Source organism: Pelophylax lessonae, assembly GCF_965119305.1.
Source record: "Pelophylax lessonae genome assembly, chromosome: 3".
NCBI lineage: Eukaryota > Metazoa > Chordata > Amphibia > Anura > Ranidae > Pelophylax > Pelophylax lessonae.
In genome coordinates this window covers 560,706,334-560,729,092 of record NC_138770.1, presented here as the reverse complement: position 1 = coordinate 560,729,092, position 22,759 = coordinate 560,706,334, and the positions used below count along the sequence as shown (strand labels likewise).

The window sequence follows — 22,759 nt, the reverse complement described above, 5'->3', positions numbered from 1 at the left end:
AGTGTGTCTCTGTCAGAGTCCTCCTTTACATCCAGTGTGTCTCTGTCAGAGTCCTCCTTTACAAGCCCCGGTCAGAGGTGTGTGTTCTATAATTACGACAATATTCCTGCCATTTCCCAATAAGAATAATCCGCCCAATAAGAATTGTTTTCCATCACGTGCAGATACCGTAGAGAGCGAGGCAGAATCTGACATTTCGATTGTCGCCCCCGCTGCGCTCTGTCTCTCGTCGGATAATCATCTGACAAACTGCGCATGGCAGTGTAATTGTCACGCCAGCTGATCGAGGGATCAGCTGGAGTGACGTCATGTACTGCGCATGCGCAGTTGCACTAATGCATTTTTCGATGGGAGGCATTATTCTACAGAACAGGGGCTCAGGTGTGTATGAGGGGACTGCTGCACACTTAAGGCTTTTTATCTTCATGCATAGAATGCATAACGATAAAAAAAAACCTTCTGCCTTAACAATCACTTTAAGGGTCCTTTCACACGGCCGCTCCGTGTGAGAGCTCCGCTGCGGGACTTTTTTTTTTTCCACGGAGCTGATGACATTTGTGTCATCCGCTCCGTGTGCCCGCATATCATCCTATCCGTTTGCGGATGATATGCGGACATAATGTAAGTATATGGCACTGCGGATGTCAGCGGATGACACCGCTGACATCCGATTTTTCCTTCCTTTCCGTTTTTTACACGGATGAAAAAATAGGGTTCTGTTCCATTCGTAAAAACGGAACAGAACTGAAAGGAGGAAAATCGGGTGTCAGTGGATGGTATTCCGCTGACACCCGCAGTGCCATTCACTTACATTATGACCGCAAATCATCCGCAAACGGATGGGATGATTTGCGGACACACGGAGCGGCCGTATGAAAGGACCCTTTGATAGCTTCTTCAAAATGTTTTGTTTTCTCTCACTTTCATTTCCACTGACATTGGTGATGATGACCGTTAGAGAGTGTGAATCCCCCTAACTGGGAGAGAGACGGAAATAAAAACATGACCAAGGTTCTAAATATTCCTTCCCCACTCTGTTCAAATGTAAAAAAATACATTTTTTTCTTTAATTCTTATTTAAAGTGATTGAAAAGTTAATCCTATATTTTCAAATAATAAACATGGTAATCATACTTGCCTGTTCTGTGCAATAGAATTGCACAGTAAGACCCTGATCCCCCTTTTGTGGGGTCACCCACCGGCGCTCTCAAATCCTTCTCTTCGCAGTGTGCCACTATAGGAAGCCGCTTGCTATGAGGGTACTTACATGGGCTTTAGCCCAAGCTGTGCTGCCTGAGGCCATAAACACACACAGTTGTGCCTTAGCTCCGCCCCTATTATCACAGTAATGGATTGGCAGCAGCAGGAGCCAATGCCTCCTGCTGCTACATCTGTGAAAAAAGAGTGAGGAGAGCGCTGATTCAGGTGGGCACAGCGCTGGATTGTATGAGGTACAAGTGAGGTATGTATGGGGGGGAGGGGCACAATACTGCTAGTGGAACATTTCTTACCTTTACGCAGGTAATGCATTAAGGTAAAAAATGTTTGTTTTAGAACCACTCTAAGCTTGTGCAAAAGATTAACTTTGGCCTTTTGATACTCTCTTGTACGCGTTCTGGTGACTTCATTATCAGTCCCTATTCTGCCACAGAAGCAGTTTTGTAAAGATACAAAGTACATCTACCTCCACCTCCTCCTTGTCATTACAGTTGTACACCCAACATGGACCACACACAGTTCTTTTCACACACTTCCACCTTCACTTTCATACATACCAGCTTTGCCTAACAGTCTAATTGGGAAATGTAGGTTTGCCTATGAGCATTATATGACCCCTCCATACATCTTCAGGCTCACACTTTTAGTAGAAAGAATTTATCGTCCAGGTTAGATTTTTCAAACGGATTGGCTTACCTATGGTTAACACAATACCAAAGGCAGAGAGGTCTTAACCTGGCCATAAACATATTGAAATTCATCTTGTTCAGCAGGGATTGGCTACATTTCGGTCAGTGTATGGCCATCCCTGCTTGACAGAAGTTGAGCAGTGAATCTACTTTGTCAAAAAGACAAGCTGGAAAGATCTTGTTGATTGGTGGCTGCGGGCCCTCATCAGCACTGGGCCCTGCTGTCACAATATAATGTCCTGGTATAGCGATTCTTCCATCCACCTTATATGTACGGATAGAGGAATCCATTTTTTTTATTTTTTTTTCATTCAGCTCACTGGCTGAATGAAATAAACCAGTCCTATGGCCAGCTTAAAGTGGTTATAAGACCCCGTTCACACTGGGGCGATCCGACTTGCCGGGGCGACCTCACAGGTCGCGGCGTGCAGCTTGCACCGCGACCTCGGAAGCGGCTGGCACGGACTTCATAACATTGAAGTCAATGCAGGTCGCTCCAGGTCGCCCCAAAGAAGCTCCGGACCCTTTTTCTAAGTCGGAGCGACTTGTGTCGCTCCTATTAGAACGGGTCCACAGCTTCTCTATGGCAGGCGACCTACGGCGACCTGTCAGGCGACCAGGTCGCCAGACAGGTCGCCCCAGTGTGAACGGGGTCTAAGTCCCCGTTCACACTAAGGCGACCTGTGAGGCGACCTGGTCGCCTCACAGGTCGCCGTAGGTCGCCTTCCATAGGGAAGCTGCGGACCCGTTCTAATAGGAGCGACACAAGTCGCTCCGACTTAGAAAAAGGGTCCGGAGCTTCTTTGGGGCCACCCGGAGACGACCGCCATAGACTTGAATGTTATGAAGTCCGTGGCGGCCGCTCCGAGGTCGCGGCGCGCTGCTCGCACCGCGACCTCGGAGGTCGCCACCCCAAGTCGGATCGCCCCTATGTGAACGGGGCCTTAAGCTTTTGTTTTGTTTTTTAAATAAAAGTAGCAAACTTGCCTATACTTACCTGCTCTGTGCAATGGTACCCTTGTCAGCACCCTAAAGAAACTAAAGCACTACAATGCCTTAGCAGGACCTGCACATACCTATGGATTTCAGATGCCTGTGTCCTGAATCACATGAATATTCTAGAATTGAGACTCCCCAGATTCATTATAAATCTGCCTCCTCAGCACTACATACTCACCTTTCCTTTGCTTCACTGCTGCTCTTGTTTATCCTCTAGAACAGGGATATACAAACTGTGGCACTCCAGATGTTGCAGAACTACAAGTCCCATGAAGCATAGCAAGACTCCGACAGACACAAGCATGACACCCAGAGGCATGATGGGATTTGTAGTTTTTGCAACAGCTGGAGGGCCGCAGTTTACATATCCCTGCTCTAGAAGCAAAGAAAATTCATGCTGCTTCCAGGTATGGAGGAACATATGACTTTGTCCTTGTGAGATTGGTCCAGTATTGTCACATGGAGACAGTCAGCCTTGTGTAAGCTCCAATGAGAAATTCACAGGGCTGTATATCCTAGTCCTCATGGCTGAATAGAGTAAGGAGTCAGTTTACTTTACAGGTAAGTAATTTGGAATATACTTAGGGCCTGATTTCCACTTCTTATTTTTGTTTGAGAAACAATACAGGTGTAACATGGAACATGTTCCTAAAGGTTAACTTGGCCTTTAACACTTCTGCATTTCAGCATTGGGGTTTTCAGTTTGATTCCCAGACAGGACACTACCCGCATAGAGTTTGGATGTTCTTGCTCTGCTTGCACAGGTTTTCTCCCACACTCCAGGCATGCTGCTAGGTTCATTGGCTGCGGTCTAAATTGGCCCCAGCATAGGTGTGCATGTATGTGAAATGTGGACCTGAGATTGTAAGCTTCCTGAGGACAAAAAAAAGAAAAAGAGAAACGCAATTTGTAAAGCACCACGTAAATTGACAGCGCTATAGATACCGGTGATTAATAAATAGGTACTATGCTATTGGTGAGGCAGTTGTAAAATACATGTGCAAAGCGCACATTCTTAAAGCTTTTTGGTAGTATCAGTCATGCCACTAGGTACAAAATACCCCTGGTATACAGGGGGTTAAACCATTTGCTGATTTTGTCTTTGTTTTGCAGCACCCTTGAGTTCCCATGGCGACCTATCTGGAATTTATTCAGCAGAATGAAGAGCGAGATGGAGTACGGTTCAGCTGGAATGTATGGCCCTCCAGTCGGCTGGAAGCTACAAGGATGGTTGTGCCTTTAGGATGCCTCTTTACCCCCCTTAAAGAGCGGCCAGACCTGCCCCCTGTTCAGTATGAACCCGTTCTCTGCACAAGACCTACCTGCAAGGCAGTTCTCAATCCACTTTGGTAAGAAATCTCCCATTAATAGCAACATGATAGTAAATGCAGAGTCCACTTCTTCATAACAATCAGGGGTAATAAGGTACTATTACAACCATAATGAGTCTTAGAATAAATAAAGTTTGTAATACTATAAAAACCTGATATACAAAATTATTTGTTGATAGATATGTTTGCAGGTTCTGCAGGTTTGCAGGACTGTGAGTGTAGCTACATTTTACTACAGACATACTGTCTAATAGAATGATCACCCTAGGCTGCTGCAATGCTGCGTTGCATTCTGGGATTGGGGCAAGTTTTGCAAGTGTTCCCTAATTTAGATCATGTTTCCTCCCACACTCCAAAGACCTGTTGGTTATTGGCCCCAGTATTTGTATGTATGAATGTGAGTTGGGGATCTTTTGATTTTAGATTGTTTGGGGGGGCAGGGACTGAAGTGAATGTACAATATATATTTTATATATATATATATATATATATATATATAATATGTGTGAACTGCGTAAATGGACAGCTCTATACAAGTACCTGTAATAAATAATAAACTACACTTAGGGGTGTATGTAGAGAAATTTGCAGAGCTATTCAACCTCCAAAACTGCATGAACATTTTATTCTTTTTGAATTAAGGCAGAATTTAATGATAATAGGCTGTTTTTCCTCTTTCTAGGAGAAATGTTATTCATTCATACAGAAAAATGTGAATCAGGAAAATTCCACATTATGGCCACTAGATGAAGCTAATGATCATAGGAAACACTTCTTTACTATGGTCATTGGCTCTTTCTAGTGGCCAAAATGCAGTATTTTCCAAAACCTCTTCTTCTTTTATTTTTTTTTATTTTTTAATGAATGAATATTCAATTCGATCTGGAAAGGAAAAAACATGATAAAATATTTTCCCTTATTCCCACAGAACAAAATGCTTTGCAGGTTTATTTTTTCATAAGTACACCTTGTACACTAGTAGTAATTGGAAGGCTTATTGGGCAGGTCAAAGAAACTTTGCACAAATGTAAAAGTAGCCTGTATTGTGTTCCTGATTACTTTTAGGTATTTAAGAAATCTCTACTTTGTTCAGTATTAGATGTTGATTATGTTACAGTAAATAAAAACCTAATTACATTATGTAATTTTTGTCCTGTTTTACGTGCCACTAAAATTATGTTTCTGGTACAAAGTGTTGCAAATTTATTTACAGATTAAATATTTTTATTTTTGCGCTTTTTTTTTTTTTTTATGAGATCTTAAAAATATAAAACCAACAAACGAAAATCAATTCTAGTAAACTAAGGGTCAATAAAAGGTCAAATGTGTGTTTTTTTTTTTTTTTTTTTTTTTTTTTTTTTTTTTTAATTAAAAAAAAAAAAAAAAAAAAATAAAAAGTTAGGTTGCATTAACTGTATACAGATCAAAGCTCACCCCTTTAGTCAGCAGATGAATGAAACCAAGTAAATACAAAAGTACCAATGTTACTTTTACCTCTCTATCCCGATTCTGAGCAGTTTTAATATTCGTAGCATCAGTTGGTCCATTTTTCTTTGATAGCAGCAGCTGTCATTTTGACAGATGGGCATTGTCAGCAAGTGCAAGGGGAAACGCCAGTGGGGCAGAATGACAGAGCATACTATGCATACCCTGAAGTTTTTTGGGATTGTGTAGCCCAGTGGCTACAACTGCTTAACAGCTGTTAGCCTGAACCCTTGTTTTTTTTTTTTGCCTATGCAGGGCAAGCAGCAGGTTCACTTTAAAGGGTCTGTAAAGGTAATTTTTTTTTTTTTTTTAAATAACAAGTTGTATACACCTGGCCTGTACAATGGTTTTTCACAGAGCAGCCCTGAACATTCTCTTCTCTGGTCCCCAGCCAGTGCCCTCATAGAAAGCCACTTGCTATGGGGGCATTTGTGCATGCTCCTGAGCCCCGCTTTTTATAAAGACACTGACCGCCGCTCTCTCCTTACTGGCTGTGATTGAAAGCAGTGAAAGCCTATGGCTCCTGCTGCTGCATCTCAGCCAATGAGGAGCGAGAGACTTGGGAAAACCTCAGCTCTAATGCACATCGCTGGATTGGGATCTGGCTTAGGTATGGGGGTGGGGTAGCTGCACACTGAAGGTTTTTTTACCTTCATGCATAGAATGCATGAAGTTAAAAAAACCTTCATTCTTTAGAACCACTTTAAGACTGCCCCTCCCCGCAAAAGCTTATACTTTCCCTTCACTTCTTCGCCCTTTGTTTTCCACTGGGAACAAGCAAAAAAAGTCCTATTAAGCTGCCTGTCAGTGCTAGTAAAAGCTTACAAAGGGCATGGGACTTTTCCACTACAACCACATGACTGAAGGAGAAATGTAAACTGCTGCTACAGGGGCTGGCATTTAAGCAAACCTATTGCTTTTTGCTGTATGAACAAAGTGCGGGTTCACTTTAAACAGAGAGATAAATAAACTCACTCATGCACAGAGCCACCTCTAATGATTGATCAACAAATCTCTGTATTTAATACAGCAAATTATCAAAAAAGTAAATATGGTAGAAACAATGATTTGAGAAGTCACAATGTAAAGCACTGTAGGGTCAACACTGCAATTGAAGTTCAAAATATATTCCAATTTCAATATAGTAAACCTTCTAAATGTCTGTTTTTTATTTTTATTCAGTCAAATTGACTACAGAGCCAAGCTGTGGGCTTGTAACTTCTGCTTTCAGAGAAATCAGGTAAGTTTCTTTTAGGCTTGTTTACTATTAACATTCTACATGCTAAGGAGGATTGGTGATTGGATGTAGTTGCAGTTTTTTTTAGTTTTCCAAATCGTTGCCCGCCCGCCCCTGCAATTGAGCACATGCGCAGCTACTCAAAGTTGCCGGTAGGGGGGCACTACCCATTGGAGTACACTTACGACGGTAGGACCTGGGTTCTTCTGTCACGGCACTGCGTATCCGCCGACGTCAACTGGATCAATATAGGATCAAAGATGTTTGTCCCCCCCACCTGGAGATTCATTGTTGAACTATAACCCCTAAACATATCAATAGCAGCTTCATATTGTTATCCTCACAGGCGCACTCTAACCTTTTCATGACCAGTGCTGATTAAAGCCTAGATTCCCAGACCAAATTTATAAATGACAGTATGCATTGGTTAACTTGACAATACCTCTGACTAAATTGCCCACCTAAATAGATTTTACATTATTTTTACACACATTTGGTACATTTGAGGCAATTTAAATGATTTTGCTTAAAAATCTCCTCAACATCTTGGTTTATATTCTCTTTTCAGTTTCCTCCTACATATGCTGGAATATCGGAAGTGAATCAGCCTGCGGAACTTATGGCTCAGTTCTCTACCATCGAGTACATTGTTCAGGTATATTCGCCTCAAACAAAATCTAACATTTTTTCTTCTTTTTTGTGGACTGCTTTTCCTGTATATGCTAATTGCCTGGCTGTCCTAATAATAATTCAGCAGATTCAAAGCTTTCAGTCACTTGCTGACCACAAATATTCAGATCAGTCATTTTCACTTCACTTTCTGCATACTTCAGGTCAGTGACCCAAAGCATTAAAGATAAGAGCTAACTGCTTGAAAACTTGCATCCGCAGCAAGTTCAGCAGTGGCAGCCTACTTATTTCTCCTATAACTAGTTTCCATTTATGAATGATTTAAGTGGTTAAGGTGCAAGTCCAACCAAAATCTTTTTATGTTATCTTTGGATAAAATACTGTCCCTGTTCTGGACATGCCTCTGTTCTTTACAGGGCTCAGCAGTCAGATCACTTTTCAGAGGCAGGCAGACAGACTTGTAACCGTTAGGCAGAATATGCATGACAAATGATTGGAGATATAAAAATATTTTAGGATATGCACTATTGCTTAGAAATATCTTTTAGTATGCTTGCTGGAAAAAAAGTGTAAGCTGTTCCTAAGTACTGTCTGGAAGTCCATGTTTGTTTTGAGCAGATTGAATAAATGCTGCATCTTTATCCTCAAAACGTCCTGCCCTCTGTAACATCCATGTATCCTTAAAATACTAGATTTTTCAATCCACTATCCTGCATGATATTTTTCTTGTTAAAATAGTATCTGGACTTTTCCTTGTAATTGCAGAGAGGCCCCCAGACCCCCTTAATCTTCCTGTATGTGGTGGATACTTGTTTGGAGGAAGAGGACTTGCAGGCCCTCAAGGAGTCACTACAGATGTCCCTTAGTCTCTTGCCACCAGACGCTTTGGTTGGACTAATCACTTTTGGCAGAATGGTCCAAGTACATGAACTGAACTGTGATGGGATCTCCAAAAGCTATGTCTTCCGAGGGACCAAAGATCTCACTGCAAAGCAAATACAGGTAGGAGCTGTTGTTGTAAAGACGGTTCTAAATTTAAAGTAATTAAGTCACCCAGAAGGGATGAAGGTGGAATAAATACTCCCCTGGGCCTTCTGATTATCACTGTCAACGCCGCTCTGATACTTGTCTCTTATGCACTTGGATTTCAGCTTCTGTAGGTAACACGTCAAAGAACAGTATTGTACAGAGAGTTGCAGCGTTCAGTCAGGTTTCAGTTTTCAGTTTTGTAATTGTCAGAACGCTGAAACATGATTGTTGATTGGATGCTGTGTTTCTGTGCAGTACTCTGACTTGTGAAATAAGTGCTCTTAATCTTGTAAAATAACCAGCTGTACATTTTAAAGAGACCCTGTCACCATATTCTTCATTTTAACATCAATTTCCACAAATATTATTTGTTCATTTAGCATATTTTAGGCATTTCCTTTACCTTTATTCTAAAAAAAAAAGTTGTAAAAGTACATGAATATAAAAATAGTAACAATGAGTACATGGAGTCCTCTAAATACAGATATGCAGGATACAAAGAATAATTAAAGCAGAATGCAATGTTTTTTTTTTTTTTTTGGGGGGGGGGGGTGCGTGTTAACTGCCTGTTTTTGTCCAGGGACACACTGAACAGCTATAATTACCTGATCCTTCGATCCTCCTGGAAACGGCACTCTCCTGTGTCCAGCGGTGGACTGTTTCTGCTGTCCTCACCTCCAGAGCTGGTCTATGGGCATGATGACATCAGGAACAGTCCATGCATAAGACCGCTAGCTTGCAGGGAGGCAGGAGCAGCAGGGACCGGTCTTGTGCTCGGAGGATTGGTAGATCTCCTAACCCTTAGCCAAAAACGATCGGTTAACCCATGGCAGGAAAAGCACATTCCCAAAGTTCATCTTTTACTAAACATGTTAATAGTCACTTGTGAGTCTTTTTTATATGGCATATATATTACAAAGCTGCAGAGCTTGGGGTTAGACACAGTTGCACCAAGTTTTGTGGAATTTGAGAGAATAGTTTATCTTCCTATACATAATTTTTCATATGGGATGAATTGAGCTTATGGTAGAAGATGGGTTCATTAATTTAATGGCTATGGCTTTAATGTGTAAACATGGCAGATGGCAATGGCTTTTTGGGCCTGTATAATAAGCCTCCCTTGTTTAGGAAGACTGCTGCCGTGTGCCACCATCCTGGATGTGATGTCATCAACCTCAAAGGATGCAGAGCTGTCCCTTAATTTACAAAAAGAAAAAATGCTATATAGAGAGGTGAGGGGAGAGACATAAGATCTGGACCAGCATGGACCGTAATTAGTCACTCCCAGAATAGGAGAGGGCTGTTACATGCACATGGGGAGGGGACTGTGCTAAGGAATGGATTCTTTCTGGAAGGGCAGAATTCTGTAAGCAGGCATTTAAAATGCTTGATTTACTCTGTGTCTTTGCCTGCAGGTTTTTCACATTGGTACCAGGCTCTTTTTAGTTATTCTGTCTGTACTGGAGGCTAGTCCCAGATAAGGCTGTGTTTTCCCATGCTAAATGGCAACTTTTCTGTGTCTAGCATAAATGATTACTTTGGGAGCCTGAGATCAGAGGGGTTTACATTTTTAGTGCGTTTCTGTAGCTTCTGTTTTCTTAGCTAGTAATGAGGAATGTTACTCAGAATTCAGTGGATGTGGATAGCGGGTTAATGGATAATTGTCTGAACAACCTGATCCTTGTAGTTTTGCAACCTTGGGCTTGTTCTTTTTAGGCTGGTCATAGATGGTGCATATTTCTTTCCTGCAAAGATATTTGCACAATGTCCTCCATCAACACACTGTCCCTCCTGCCGAGCCATTGCCTGCTGCCGACAGCCGTCCGCCGCTCTAGTAGCCACTAGCATTCATCGTAAGTGAATCCGGCAGGTTGGTTGTATCCAAGTTGAACCATCAACTTGGTACATTTAGCCTGCCCACGCACGGTTCGAATCTCATCCAGTTCGTGTTGAAACTGACTGAGATTCGAACCATCTATGGCTGGCGTAAGTCTACTTTTTCCCTGTCATCAGCACTTGTTTGGAATATATTTGGCTGTTATTGATTATATACAAACTACATGCCAAAAATGGCTTATGTTAAATTGGTACAAATTGCATCTGTGAAGTCTGTATAAATGTACTGTATGCATTTTATATATAAGGAGAAGGACTGTTTTTGCAACTAAATAATACTATACCTGGGTTTTTATGGAATTTAGGATATGTTGGGACTTTCAAAGCCAGCTGCTCCAGCACAACAAGGAAGACCAATGCAGCCTCAGGAACAGCCCTTCTTGTCCAGCAGGTAAGTTCTCACCATTGAACACTTCCTTTTTTTTTTTTATTTTTAGAGCAGTATTAAACCTAAGAGCAGGCAGTTTATGTTGCAGATTACCAATTCTTAGATTTCTTAGATATGAGGGCTGCATTTGTTTCCTTTTTAAGGCTTTCTTCTTACTTCATCTGTTGATCTGGCCAGTAAGTCTGTTTTTCAACAGAAAAGCTCTCTTGCAGTTACAGGGATGAGACAAACCATTTAACACTGACAAGGGGTGCTTACAATCATCAGCTTTTATTTATGTATAACCTTTTATCCCAGAAGGATAAAGGTAACTGATTATGAAGTTTTAGCTGGAGTTCAGTTGAGTCAAAGGAGATCCATAGTCCCAGCAAACACTTTTGATTAACAACATCAGCAAAGCAACAAAAACAGCTATTTTTGACAATCCAATACAGGTTTACTTGGAAAATCCTCTTTTGTCTTGTGATTCTGTCTGCTGGCCATTTCTTTACAGTTTCCCGGTCTCCCTGCAAATTTTGCAGCTTCTCTGCTCATTCTTTTGGTTTTTCTTTTCATTTCTGTGGATTACATATCATCTGGCACCAGGCTGTGACTCATGAAACTTCCTTCTCTCAGCACCTGTGTCATTCAGACGTAAGGCTGTCTGAAATGTGTGATGCAAATTCAGGGCATTGTTAATGTGTTACACAACTCAAAGTAAATATGTTGGATACTTTAAAATTATGCAGAATAGAAAAAGCCTAGAAATAATTTAAATAGCTTGTGAAAAGGAATATATGATTTTAAATGTTGATCGTGGGTACATTAAGCCATTTAATAAATCTGGTAAAACCTGTATAGAAAAAGCATATTTGTGCCTGGTAAGGACTAACCCTCTTTCAATCTGTGTACTAATTAGGATTTTAGACCTTTTTACAAAATTTTTACTGCAGAGGTAGCTATCTTGCTGATCCATTTTAAAACCAATGTTCTATACTGTCCAGCATATCATCTTTATTGGGTATCGGCAACTCATGGTTATGTAAAGATTCCAGAATGTGTAAAGCCTATATATGAAGTGTCTGCTGTTAACAGAAATACGAATATCAGTGTAAAGTAGGAAATAGTGTGTTTTTAAAGTAAAATACTTAGTTTGTTAAGTCACCTGTCATTTAAGCCAGTGGTCTCCAAGCTGCGGGCCGGATGACACCAATGGGGTACCGTTCCTCCCACTAAAACCAATTATGGGACAGTGTTTACTCCCACTGGCCACAGTCTATCCCCCTTGCCCTTTGTTTAGAATGTTTGGAAACCCCTGATTTAGGGCCCTTTCACACGGGCGCTCCGTATGTCCGCAAATCATCCTATTTTTTTGCGGATGATTTGCGGACATAATGTAAGTCAATGGCATTGCAGATGTCAGCGGAATACCATCCGCTGACATCTGATTTTCTTCCTTTCAGTTCTGTTCCGTTTTTTGGAACGGAACAGAACCCTATTTTTCCTCCGTTCAAAAAATGGAAAGGAAGGAAAATCGGATGTCAGCGGTGACATCCGCAATGCCCATAGACTTGCATTATGTCCGCATATCATCCGCAAACGGATGGGATGATATGCGGACTTACGGAGCGGATGACAAAACTGTCATCCGCTCCGTGAAAAAAAAAAAGTCCCGCAGCGGACAAAAACAGCGGAGCGGCCGTGTGAAAGAGGCCTTACGCTAATCATTTATCTGAGAAGCCTTTGAATGAAGCTGCTATTTACTGACCGACAAGTGGTATAGTAGTCCCATGGCAGTCAAGCACTTGCTTATTAACTACTCTGGGTAAGGCTCCATTCACACTTGTGCTACTCCAAAGTCATAGGATTTTGAAGCAACTTTGAATAGGTGCAACTTTGGCTGTTGACTTTGGCTTTTGACTTTGTCAATGAGTCCCTCGGCCGTCCGGGACTCTCCCTCCTGATTGGCTGAGACAGTCGTGGCTTCTGCGCCTGTCGATCACAGTCAGCCAATCAGGGGAGAAAGAGGGCGGGGCCGAGCCGCAGCTCCGTGTCTAAGTGCCGGTTCACACTGATGCGGCTGCGGCGATCGCATGTAATGTCGGAGCGCACTGCTCCTTCATTACATGCGATCGGCTGTGCGGTGCGAGTTTAGCCATACACTTCGTATGGCTAAATTCGCACCGCAGCAAAGACGCACAGGACCCTTTTTTGCAGCCGCATCAGGATCGGATCGCACAGCGGTTCACACTTGTGTGATCCGATCCTGTGCGAACTGCAAGATCGCACTGCGATATGCGATCAAACTGGGGGTGTCGTTAAGATTACATTGACACCCCCCAGCGTATCGCATATGGCAGTGTGAACTGCCGGGGGTGCGTTTGCGATGCGGGAACAGGCTGCGAATTCGCAGCCTTCCCGCATCGCATAAGTGTGAACCGGGGCTCAATGGATACATGGAGCTGCAGCTCGGCTCGGGTGCCCCCATAGCAAGCTGCTTGCTGTGGGAGGGGCCAGGAGCAGTGAAGAGGAACCCAAGAAGAGGAGGATTTAGGCTGCCTTGTGCAAAACCACTGCACAGAGGAGGTAAGTATAACATGTTTGTTATTTTAAAAAAAAAAAAAAGACTTTACAATCATTTTAAAACGGCAACATTTTTGTATGACTGTTTATAAAACTCAAATGATACCATTGTGTGCCTGATGGTGTTTAACGTGTAGATTGGGTCACTAAATACAATTGTGACACCTGCTTGTTTGGAAGAAAGCTTAAGTGATTAGACATGGTTTTCTTACCTGTCCAATTGCTTCTTCCCTGATAAGCTTCAGATGGTTGTGTCTTTTGGTGCGTATAGATATTAGAGCCAGTCAGTAGACTGTCACTTGTTATGGATATGGAATATATCAAAAGAAAACCAATTTAAAAATCATGACAAAGATGTTCTTTTCAATCACTGTTCTAGGTTTTTACAGCCAGTTCACAAAATTGACATGAACCTCACAGATCTGCTTGGGGAATTACAGCGTGATCCATGGCCTGTAACCCAGGGGAAAAGACCACTGAGATCTACTGGTGTAGCTTTGTCTATCGCGGTTGGTTTGTTGGAGGTAACTTGTCTTCTTGGGTTATTGAGTTTAAACTCTCAAATTACCTTTTCTTGATCATGACTGGTAAAGCAGAGCTGTAATAAAGGAGCCTTTTTATATTATCTAGCATGTGCTAGTTAAAGGGCATTTAGTATGCAGTGCACTGTTACAGATCTGTTTAAAGTCAAGAGTACAGCAAATTATGCGGTATGTGTGTGTGTGTATGTATGTATATGTATGTGTATAAAATAAATATATAAATATATATATATATATATATATATATATATATATATATATATATATATATATATATATATATATATATATATATAATATAATATTTTAATAATTCTTTTTTCTTTATCTTTTTAGGGAACCCTCCCAAACACTGGAGCCAGAATAATGCTGTTTACAGGGGGTCCACCAACCCAAGGACCAGGCATGGTGGTTGGAGACGAGCTGAAAACACCAATTCGTTCCTGGCACGACATAGAGAAGGATAATGCCCGTTTTATGAAAAAGGCTATCAAGGCATGAAAAGATATTTGTTTTTTTGGAAATAATTGTGGGTGGGGGGAAGTCATTATGCAGTTGTACAATAGTTGCTTTTTGTGTCTTCACAAAGAGTCTTGTAACACAGTATGGATCTTTGTTTTGTGAAGAGGCCTCAGATCAAAGGTCATTGGTCAGGAAGAGACATGTATTTATTGTTCGATGTCAATATCTGACTTGGAAAACAAACTGTGTGATTCTCTCAAGCAGTGCACCAAATTCCAGAATTGCTTCTAATAATCAGAGCCTAATTTAAATACATCAGAAAGAGTCATAAAACCCATCAGAAAATGTCTGCTGTTTTGAAGTGAGGTTTTGAAGTGAGGTTAACTTCACACCTATGCTGGTTGCAGTTAATGCGGTTTCCTGGTATGTTTTGCAGGTTTTCTTTACATGCGCTTTCAACGTGTTTTTAATGCATTTTTTATATGTTCTTGGGAGCTGTCATGCAGGAGATGGCAGCAAAAATGCATTTGAAACACATCAAAAACGCAACCTGCAGGCAAAAAAATTCCCCGACCCTTTCCAAAAAAACAGTTGAAAATACAGAGATGTTAACATGACCCATAGGAAATCATGTTAAATGGCTAGTAGTGCGTTTCTGCAAAACACATAGGTGTGAAACTAGCCTGAAATATATTTTAGGACTTTGGGGTCAATTCACTAAAGGTTACCGCATGTGATATGAAGATCACCTGACTAATTTTTCGGAAATATTGCATGAGATAATAAGAGTCAATTCATCAAAGTAAAATGTCGATTGTGAGCTAAATACCGCAAAAAAAAATTAAATAAAACAAAGCCAATTCACTAAAAAAAAAAAAAAAACAGTTATTTATCACCTGGAGTTTGCTGGTGGTATTTTAGGAATGTGCAAAAAAAAAACTGGAACTCTGCACTGGCCAGAAAATGAAAAGTATACAATGTATCAGTGTGAAAATGTTCTCTGAGCTCAGGAATGAAAATAAATTGTAACATTTTATCAGAGGGAGATCGTTTTTTTGAATGAAAGCACCCTAGGTTTCACAATATTGATGTGTGCCTTCTGGTGCCGTATCAGCCTGCGAAAAAACGCCAAAAATAGTGCAAAATTGAACTGCTAAATATCGCAAAGCCACAACTTCAATGTGGTTTACATTTACAATGTCCTAAAGATTGCAAAGATTTCTCCTTTAAAAGAGAACTTGCATGGCTTCGAAAAATTGGTAGTTTTATGAAGTTATGCAAATTTAGCAGCATAAATGTTAATGCTGGTGTGTCAATGACTAGTTTTTATTTTCTTCCTTATTGCTGTGCTTTTTGATATACAATAACCGAGCAGCCAACAGATTTTTTTTTGCTGTTTAACTGTTCACCAGATATACAAAAAATACATCTATTCTTTTCCCCTTGTTCCATACAGTGTCTTCTTTACCTGCATGTTCAACCATGTGACCTAAGTTGACTCATTGGTCCACTTTGGTTTATAATTGACTTATACTCTTTATTCACAATTTACATGTTTTACTTCTTTTTTTTTTTTTCTCCTGCACAGCATTATGAAGGGTTGGCAAACCGATGCGCAGCTAATGGTCACTGCATTGATATCTATGCCTGCGCCTTGGACCAGACTGGTCTTTTAGAGATGAAATGCTGTTCGAACCTCACAGGGTATGTTATGAGAATAGTTACTGATAACCTGCTGTACAGCTGTATTTCAGTGTAATAATATTTACAGTTTTTTTTCTTTGTATTTTTCAGAGGTGAGATTGTCATAGGAGATTCTTTCAATACATCCTTATTTAAACAAACATTCCAAAGAGTTTTTAGCAAAGATTTAAATGGGGAGTTCAAAATGGCCTTTGGTGCCAACCTTGAAGTAAAGGTAGGAATCTCTCCTGTACAAATGTGTGCTACTTTTAACCTATTGCCTATTTCTATAACTGTGATGGTTAAAATAACGATTATATTTTAACCACTTTACCACCGGAGTATTTTCCTGCTTTACGTCCAGGCCACTTTTTGCAACTTGGCACTGCGTAACTTTAACTGACAATTGCGCGGTCATGCGACGCCGTACCCAAACGAAATTTACGTCCGTTTTTTTCCACAAACAGAGCTTCCTTTTGGTGGTATTTGATCACCTCTGCGCTTTTCATTTTTTGCGATATTAATAAAAAAAGAGCGAAAATTTTGTGAAAAAATTGACATTTTCTACTTTGACAGTTAAAAAATATCCAACATATATTACATTTTTGTCATATATTTAGGCCAAAATGTATTTCTTTGACAAAAAAATCCTCACTGAGCGTATTTTTAACCGCTTTAAGACTGGAAGATTTTACCTCATTCCTGACCAGGCTATATTTTGCGATTCGGCACTGCGTTACTTTAATGGACAATTGCGCGCTCATGTGACACTGTACCCAAATTAAATTTATGTCCTTTTTTTTCCCCCACAAATAGAGCTTTCTTTTGGTGGTATTTGATCACCTGTGCGATTTTTGAAAAAAAAAAAAAACAATATTTTTTACATTCTGATATATAACATTCCCCAAAAAAATTTAAAAATCAAAATTTTTTTAACATTTTAGGGCAATTTGTTTTCTGCTACATATTTTTGGTAAAAAAAATCATAAGCGTATTTTGATTGGTTTGCGCAAAAGTTATCACGTTTACTAACTACGGTAAAGATTTGTCGTTTTTATTGTTTATTTTTTTTACTAGTAATGGTGGCGATTTTTTTTTTTTTTTTTTGCGGGACTGCGACATTGCGGCAGATCGGTCCCCTGACTGACATTTTTGACAATTTTGGGGGTACCAGTGACATTACTACAGTAATCAGTGCTAGAAATATGCACTGTTACTGTATTAATGACACTGGCAGGGAAGGGGTTAACTTTATTGGTGATCAAGGGGTTAAATGTATGCCTCATGCTTACTGACGTGTGTGGGGGGAGGGGATTGTGTGACATAGACACAGATCGCAAGTTCAGCTATGCTGAATTCTGTAATCTGTGACTGTCTGTCACAGAGGAGATCCGCCCGCTTTGTTTACACAAGTGGGCGGATTTCCTCACTCAATCCCCAACGATCGGGGGAGAGCGGCGGTGATCACCGCCTCTCTTCCCCTGGCTCGACTCCCGCTGTGTCTGAATACAGCGGGAGCGAAGCCTCCGGCGGCGCACGAGCGCCGCCGAGAGGGGGCGTTGTCCAGCAATGTAGGTCTACGTCGCTGGACGATAACGAGCCACTTTGCCGCAGTACCAGCTCAGTGAGCGGTCGGCAAGTGGTTAATAAACGCTATAGTTCATAGAAGTAAAAACATTAATTTTTAGAAGAGATTTTGATGTTTCAATCTGGGTAGGATAAAGGAAAACTATCAGTACTTGGGCGTAACATAGCCAAAAGTCATCTCCCTTTGAGCTATACAATATCCTCTGTACTAGCGCTCTGGGACCCAATAAGGCTCTAATCCTAACAGCATACATTGAATATTGCGCTTTCCACAAACATTTAGACCCTGGTACTACTGTAGATTATATGGATGCAGATATAACATTTTAAAGTGGTTCTATAGGCTAAAGTGTTTTTTTACCTTAATGTACTCTGTGCATTCAGGTAAAAAATCTTTTGCATGAAGCTCCCCCCAAATACTTACCTGAGCCCTATCTTGATCCAGTGATGTGCACAAGAGCAGCAGCCATCTTTGCTCTCTCTCTCCTCGTTGGGCAGAGGCAGTGGCGGGAGCTATTCCCTCCTGCTGTAGTCAATCGCAGCCAGTGAGGAGAGAGCAGGGGACAGGGCTCTGTGTGTCAATGGACACACATAGTTGGGTCAGGAGCGAGCACACATGTGCCTCCAGAACAAGCAGCTTGTTGTGGGGCAATCGGCAGAGGGGAGGAGCCCAGAGCTCCCGTGGGGAACCCCAGAAAAGGAGGATCAGGGCTGCTTTGTGCAAAATCATTGCAGGTTTATGTGAAAAAAAAAAATGCTGGTATATCTTGTTTTTGGTTGCCATACAGTATGACTGCTACTGTGCACTGAGACTATAGCTGTAGAGTGGCTCAGGTCTCTGGGACTGAGAAAAACAAAAAAACTATATGAATCCAATTCCCTTTGCTTAACATATATTTTACAATGCAAAAAGACAGTGTTTATTTTTATGTTTAAATAACATGGTAAATGCATATTTTCCATTTTCTAATTTTTTTTTCATTTGTTCCTTCTAGACTTCAAGAGAATTGAAAATATCTGGTGCTATTGGCCCTTGTGTTTCCCTAAATGTAAAGAGTCCATGCATTTCAGAAAATGTAAGTTTTCAGTACAGAAATATTATTCCTTCATTTTTTTTTTTCATTGTAACATGTTCTATCCACTTAATCTATATCCTGTCTGATGTTTTAAAAAGTCTTCTGATTTCAGACTTCAGCTCTGATATTGTTTAAAATGTTTTAATTCAAATATTCTAGTTTCTTCTGTATGAACAAAGGTCATGTTCTTTTAAGACTGTATAGCAATAAATGCAAATACTGCAGCGCTAGTAGTGAGACCCCGTCAGTGCAGTCTTTACAATAAGATACTCTGTCTATCAATCTTTAAAGTAACACTTTAAAAACACATCAGATCTCGATGGGGAAAAATATGCTGGATATCTTTTTAGGAAAAATGGGGTACAGGTTTTTTTTTTTTTTTTTTTTTTTTTTTTTTTTTTTTTAATGGAATTCCTTATACGATTTGGTTTTGTCTACTCCGAAGGCTGGCACTGTGGGTGTCTGTCTAGAAATTACTTGTGCAGCTGATTATTCCTATTAAACAGGATTTATACAGTATAGGGCCAACAGTTTGAGCAGCAGACATTTCTTTATAGTACATCACGGGACACAGAGCCGGTAATAATGACTATCTGGGTTATACGCTATCTTTAGGTGATTGGACACTGGCAACCAATAGACAGGAAGTTCCTCCCATATAACTCTCCCATACAGGAAGAACCTCAGATTTTTCGCCAGTGTCTTGAAGGTGGTGGCCATGGCTATTAAAGCTTTTCAATCCTAAGAATGATGTCCCAGTTTAGGGGCATTTTGATTGGATCCATTCAGATGGCTAAGCGCTAAAAGGATGGTACCCGAGCCTCGGGCAAAAAGATTTGTGGTCTTGCCTGTAATGTGACCCATCTGGGCACTGGACCCTGGTTATTATCACAAGGAGTTTGCCAGCAGGGTGCTCTACAGGTCCAAGGGTGTTGACCCCTATAAAAGGGGGACCCGGTCCTTGAAGGTCCAATGACTGACAAAGCCTGCCATGATGGGTGAACTTTTGGGTCCTTTAAGGATTCTGCGGCGGGACTGGTAAGTATTGTTTTTTTCCCCCCTCCCTTTTTAAAAAAAAAAAAAAGATTGCAGGGAAGATTTGCACTATTTCTCCGGTTGCTGCAGTATCGTGTTTGGCCTCTAGAGGTCACTAGTCTTTTCCCATCTGTGTCTACAGGGGATTTTCGGTCCACTTGGCTAGAGGTTCCTAATGCGCGCGCGCGCGCGCGCACACAAATGTCTTGCAAGGAGGCAGTGTACCTCCCCCTGGCCGCGCATGGCAATCCTGCACGTGGCGCCGGCTCAGTTAAAACATGTGGAGTTACTGCCCGTAACTGTTTGCTGGAGCTGCTGGCCGAATCTTGCTGAGACACAGAGCAGGTTAAGACTTAGGGCACGTAAGTCTATGGGGTCTTAGACACGGCTGCAAATATTACTGGAGAAGGGTAGTGTTCTGTGATAACTGCATATGCTGGATCACAGGATCGCACTGCTTTTTTGTGCAAAGAGCCTCTCTTTCTGGGTCTTGCTTATAATAAAGCAATGTCTTCCAGAAAATGAAGTGATGGGGGCGCAGCAGGGAAGGGAACACCTGTTCCACTATCGGTATTAGAAAATCCTAGCCTTGCTCCTGCTGTGCTATCTTCCCCTGAGAGGCCTGAAGCAACTGGCCAATTGGAGCCATTATGCTTGTCAGGTATTGCTACCTCTAATGCCTCTGTGTCTACCTATCTTACGAAGGATGACTTGGCATCTGCCTTGGCTAGCCTTGAAGGTAAAATATCCAGGATGATTGCTTCTGTTTCACGGGGGAAGGGGGAGAGAGAAACGTTATAGATCTCTCCCCCCCCCCCCCCCCCTCCTGTGCCCGGGCCCAGCAGGGATCCACCAGAGTTTTTAGGCTCTCAAGGTCTTGCGGGAACCCTTGGTTTGGAGTTTGAATGGGCAGAAGATGCACAGGAGGTAGCTGTTGATGGTTTGGAAGAGGGTCAGGCTGAGGATTCCTCTTCAGAGGGTTCAGACTCTGAGGAACCATTTTCAGCATCTCACTCTCAGAGGTTACTGATTCAGTCCCTCACTGAAATGGTTTGGACTGGTTTTAAATTGCCTCCTCTGGAAATATCAGAAGCCTCCTTTTCTTCTTTGGGTTCTTTGCGCAGAACTCCCAGGCTTTTCCTTTACACCCCCTGCTGGAACGGCTGCTGTATGAGGATTGGGATCATCCTGACAGGTTGTTCATGCCTCCAAAGAGATTTTCTTTACTTTATACTATGGAGGAGAAATTCAAGAGGAAGTGGTGTATGCCTTCAGTAGATGCTGCTATTTCTTCTGTGAACAAGATATTAACCTGTCTGATGCCCAGGTTTTTAAGGATCCAGCAGATAAAAAGTTGGAATCCTTACTTAAAGCTTTCTTTGCTGTCGCTGGCTCTGCTGTTCAACCAGCTATATCAGCTATAGGGGTTTGTCAATCCTTAAAGGATCCTTTTAAATGGGTGACTAGAAGTCATCCTATTCAGGGGGAATCTTCTGAAGAACTGGCCGAGTTCCCTCGCGCCTTTTTGTTTTGCGGTAGATGCCCTTAAAGATTCTAGCCAACAGATTTCCCAAGTTGCTCTTCTCTCTGTTCATATGCGCAGAGTACTATGGCTTAAGAATTAGCCAGCAGAATTACCTTGTAAGAAACTACTGACAGCCTTTCCTTTCCATGGGGAAGGTTCTTTTAGTGAGGATCCGGATAAATACATCCAGAAGATCTCGGGTGGAAAAAGCACATTGTTGCAGTTTAAAAGAAGGATTAAACATCCATCTTTTAAAGCTCCAAGTGTTACGGTACCTCCTAACGCATCAGCATCTAAGAGGTTCCGATGGCCTCAGCCGTCAGGGTTTAGAAGACCTCAAAGTCAAGGTCAGAAAAAACCCTGGGTCCAAAGGCCTGTTAAACCAGGTTCCAAATCCGCCTTATGAAGGGGCGCCCCCACTAGTTGGGGTTGGGGGGGAAGGCTCCTACAGTTCTCAGAAACTTGGGAAGGAGTGGCGAAAGACAGGTCGGTCTTGTCCACAGTGGCACTGGGCCACATGATAGTTCTGAGAGTTTCCTCCTCCTCCTCGGTTTCTGGGTTCAAATGTTCCGGTTTGCCCAGTAAATAGGAAGTCCTTGTTTCAGGCCCTAGAACATTTGTGGGTACAGGGCGTGATTTGCGGAGGTTCCGACCATGGTTCATGGGTTTTTACTCAAATCTCTTTACAGTGCCAAAACCAAATGTCGAGGTAAGACCCATTCTAGATCTATCTCAAAGCTCTGAAGCAGTATCTGACCATTCGATCTTTTCACATGGAATCAATCCGCTCTGTGGTAGTCTCTCTAGGAAGAGATTTTCTGGCCTCCCTAGATATCAAGGATGCATACCTCCCATGTACCAATTTTCAGGCTCCATCAGTGGTTTCTGCATTTGAAAATGGGACTGCCCTACTGCAAGTTTGTGGCTCTGCTGTTCGGTCTGGCCACAGTTCCCCGAGTGTATCCAAAAGTCTTGGCCCCAGTGTTGGGTCATCTCAGTAATGGGTTACCTGGAGGACCTGCTGATCAAGAATCGGTCAGGACCAGGTCTAAAAAGGGTTTTTTTTTCTCCAGACTGTCCAGTTCTTAGAAAATCTGAGTTGGATCGTAAACTTAGAAAAGTCAGCCTTGAGTCCTGTTTGGATTCTGTAATATTTGGTTCTGATTCTCAATACTGCTCAGGCAAAGATTTTCCTGCCATCAAAAAAGGTTCTGACCCTGAAGGGTCTGGTGTGGTTGGTAAGAGAGGAAAAGGTTTCCCTCTATTCGGCTGTGCATGAGACTGCTAGGCAAGATGGTGTCCTCATTCGAAGCAGTCTCTTATGTGCAATTCCACTACAGACCTTCAGAACAGTATTCTGTCCACTTGGAACAAAAAACTCAGAG

At 41.7% G+C, this 22,759-nt stretch overlaps 1 protein-coding gene across 1 annotated transcript in view; it reads left to right on the top strand.

The window, feature by feature from the left end:
- Positions 1 to 22,759, top strand: part of SEC23B (SEC23 homolog B, COPII coat complex component) — a 40,680-nt gene that overhangs the window by 4,097 nt on the left and 13,824 nt on the right. The window contains exons 2-11 of the mRNA XM_082252309.1: positions 4,020 to 4,255; positions 6,905 to 6,962; positions 7,528 to 7,614; positions 8,355 to 8,591; positions 10,820 to 10,905; positions 13,844 to 13,988; positions 14,343 to 14,501; positions 16,057 to 16,172; positions 16,263 to 16,386; positions 18,734 to 18,814. Coding sequence (XP_082108435.1) covers positions 4,035 to 4,255; positions 6,905 to 6,962; positions 7,528 to 7,614; positions 8,355 to 8,591; positions 10,820 to 10,905; positions 13,844 to 13,988; positions 14,343 to 14,501; positions 16,057 to 16,172; positions 16,263 to 16,386; positions 18,734 to 18,814 — 1,314 coding nt within the window. The 5' untranslated portion in view covers positions 4,020 to 4,034. The remainder of the gene's footprint in view (positions 1 to 4,019; positions 4,256 to 6,904; positions 6,963 to 7,527; positions 7,615 to 8,354; positions 8,592 to 10,819; positions 10,906 to 13,843; positions 13,989 to 14,342; positions 14,502 to 16,056; positions 16,173 to 16,262; positions 16,387 to 18,733; positions 18,815 to 22,759) is intronic.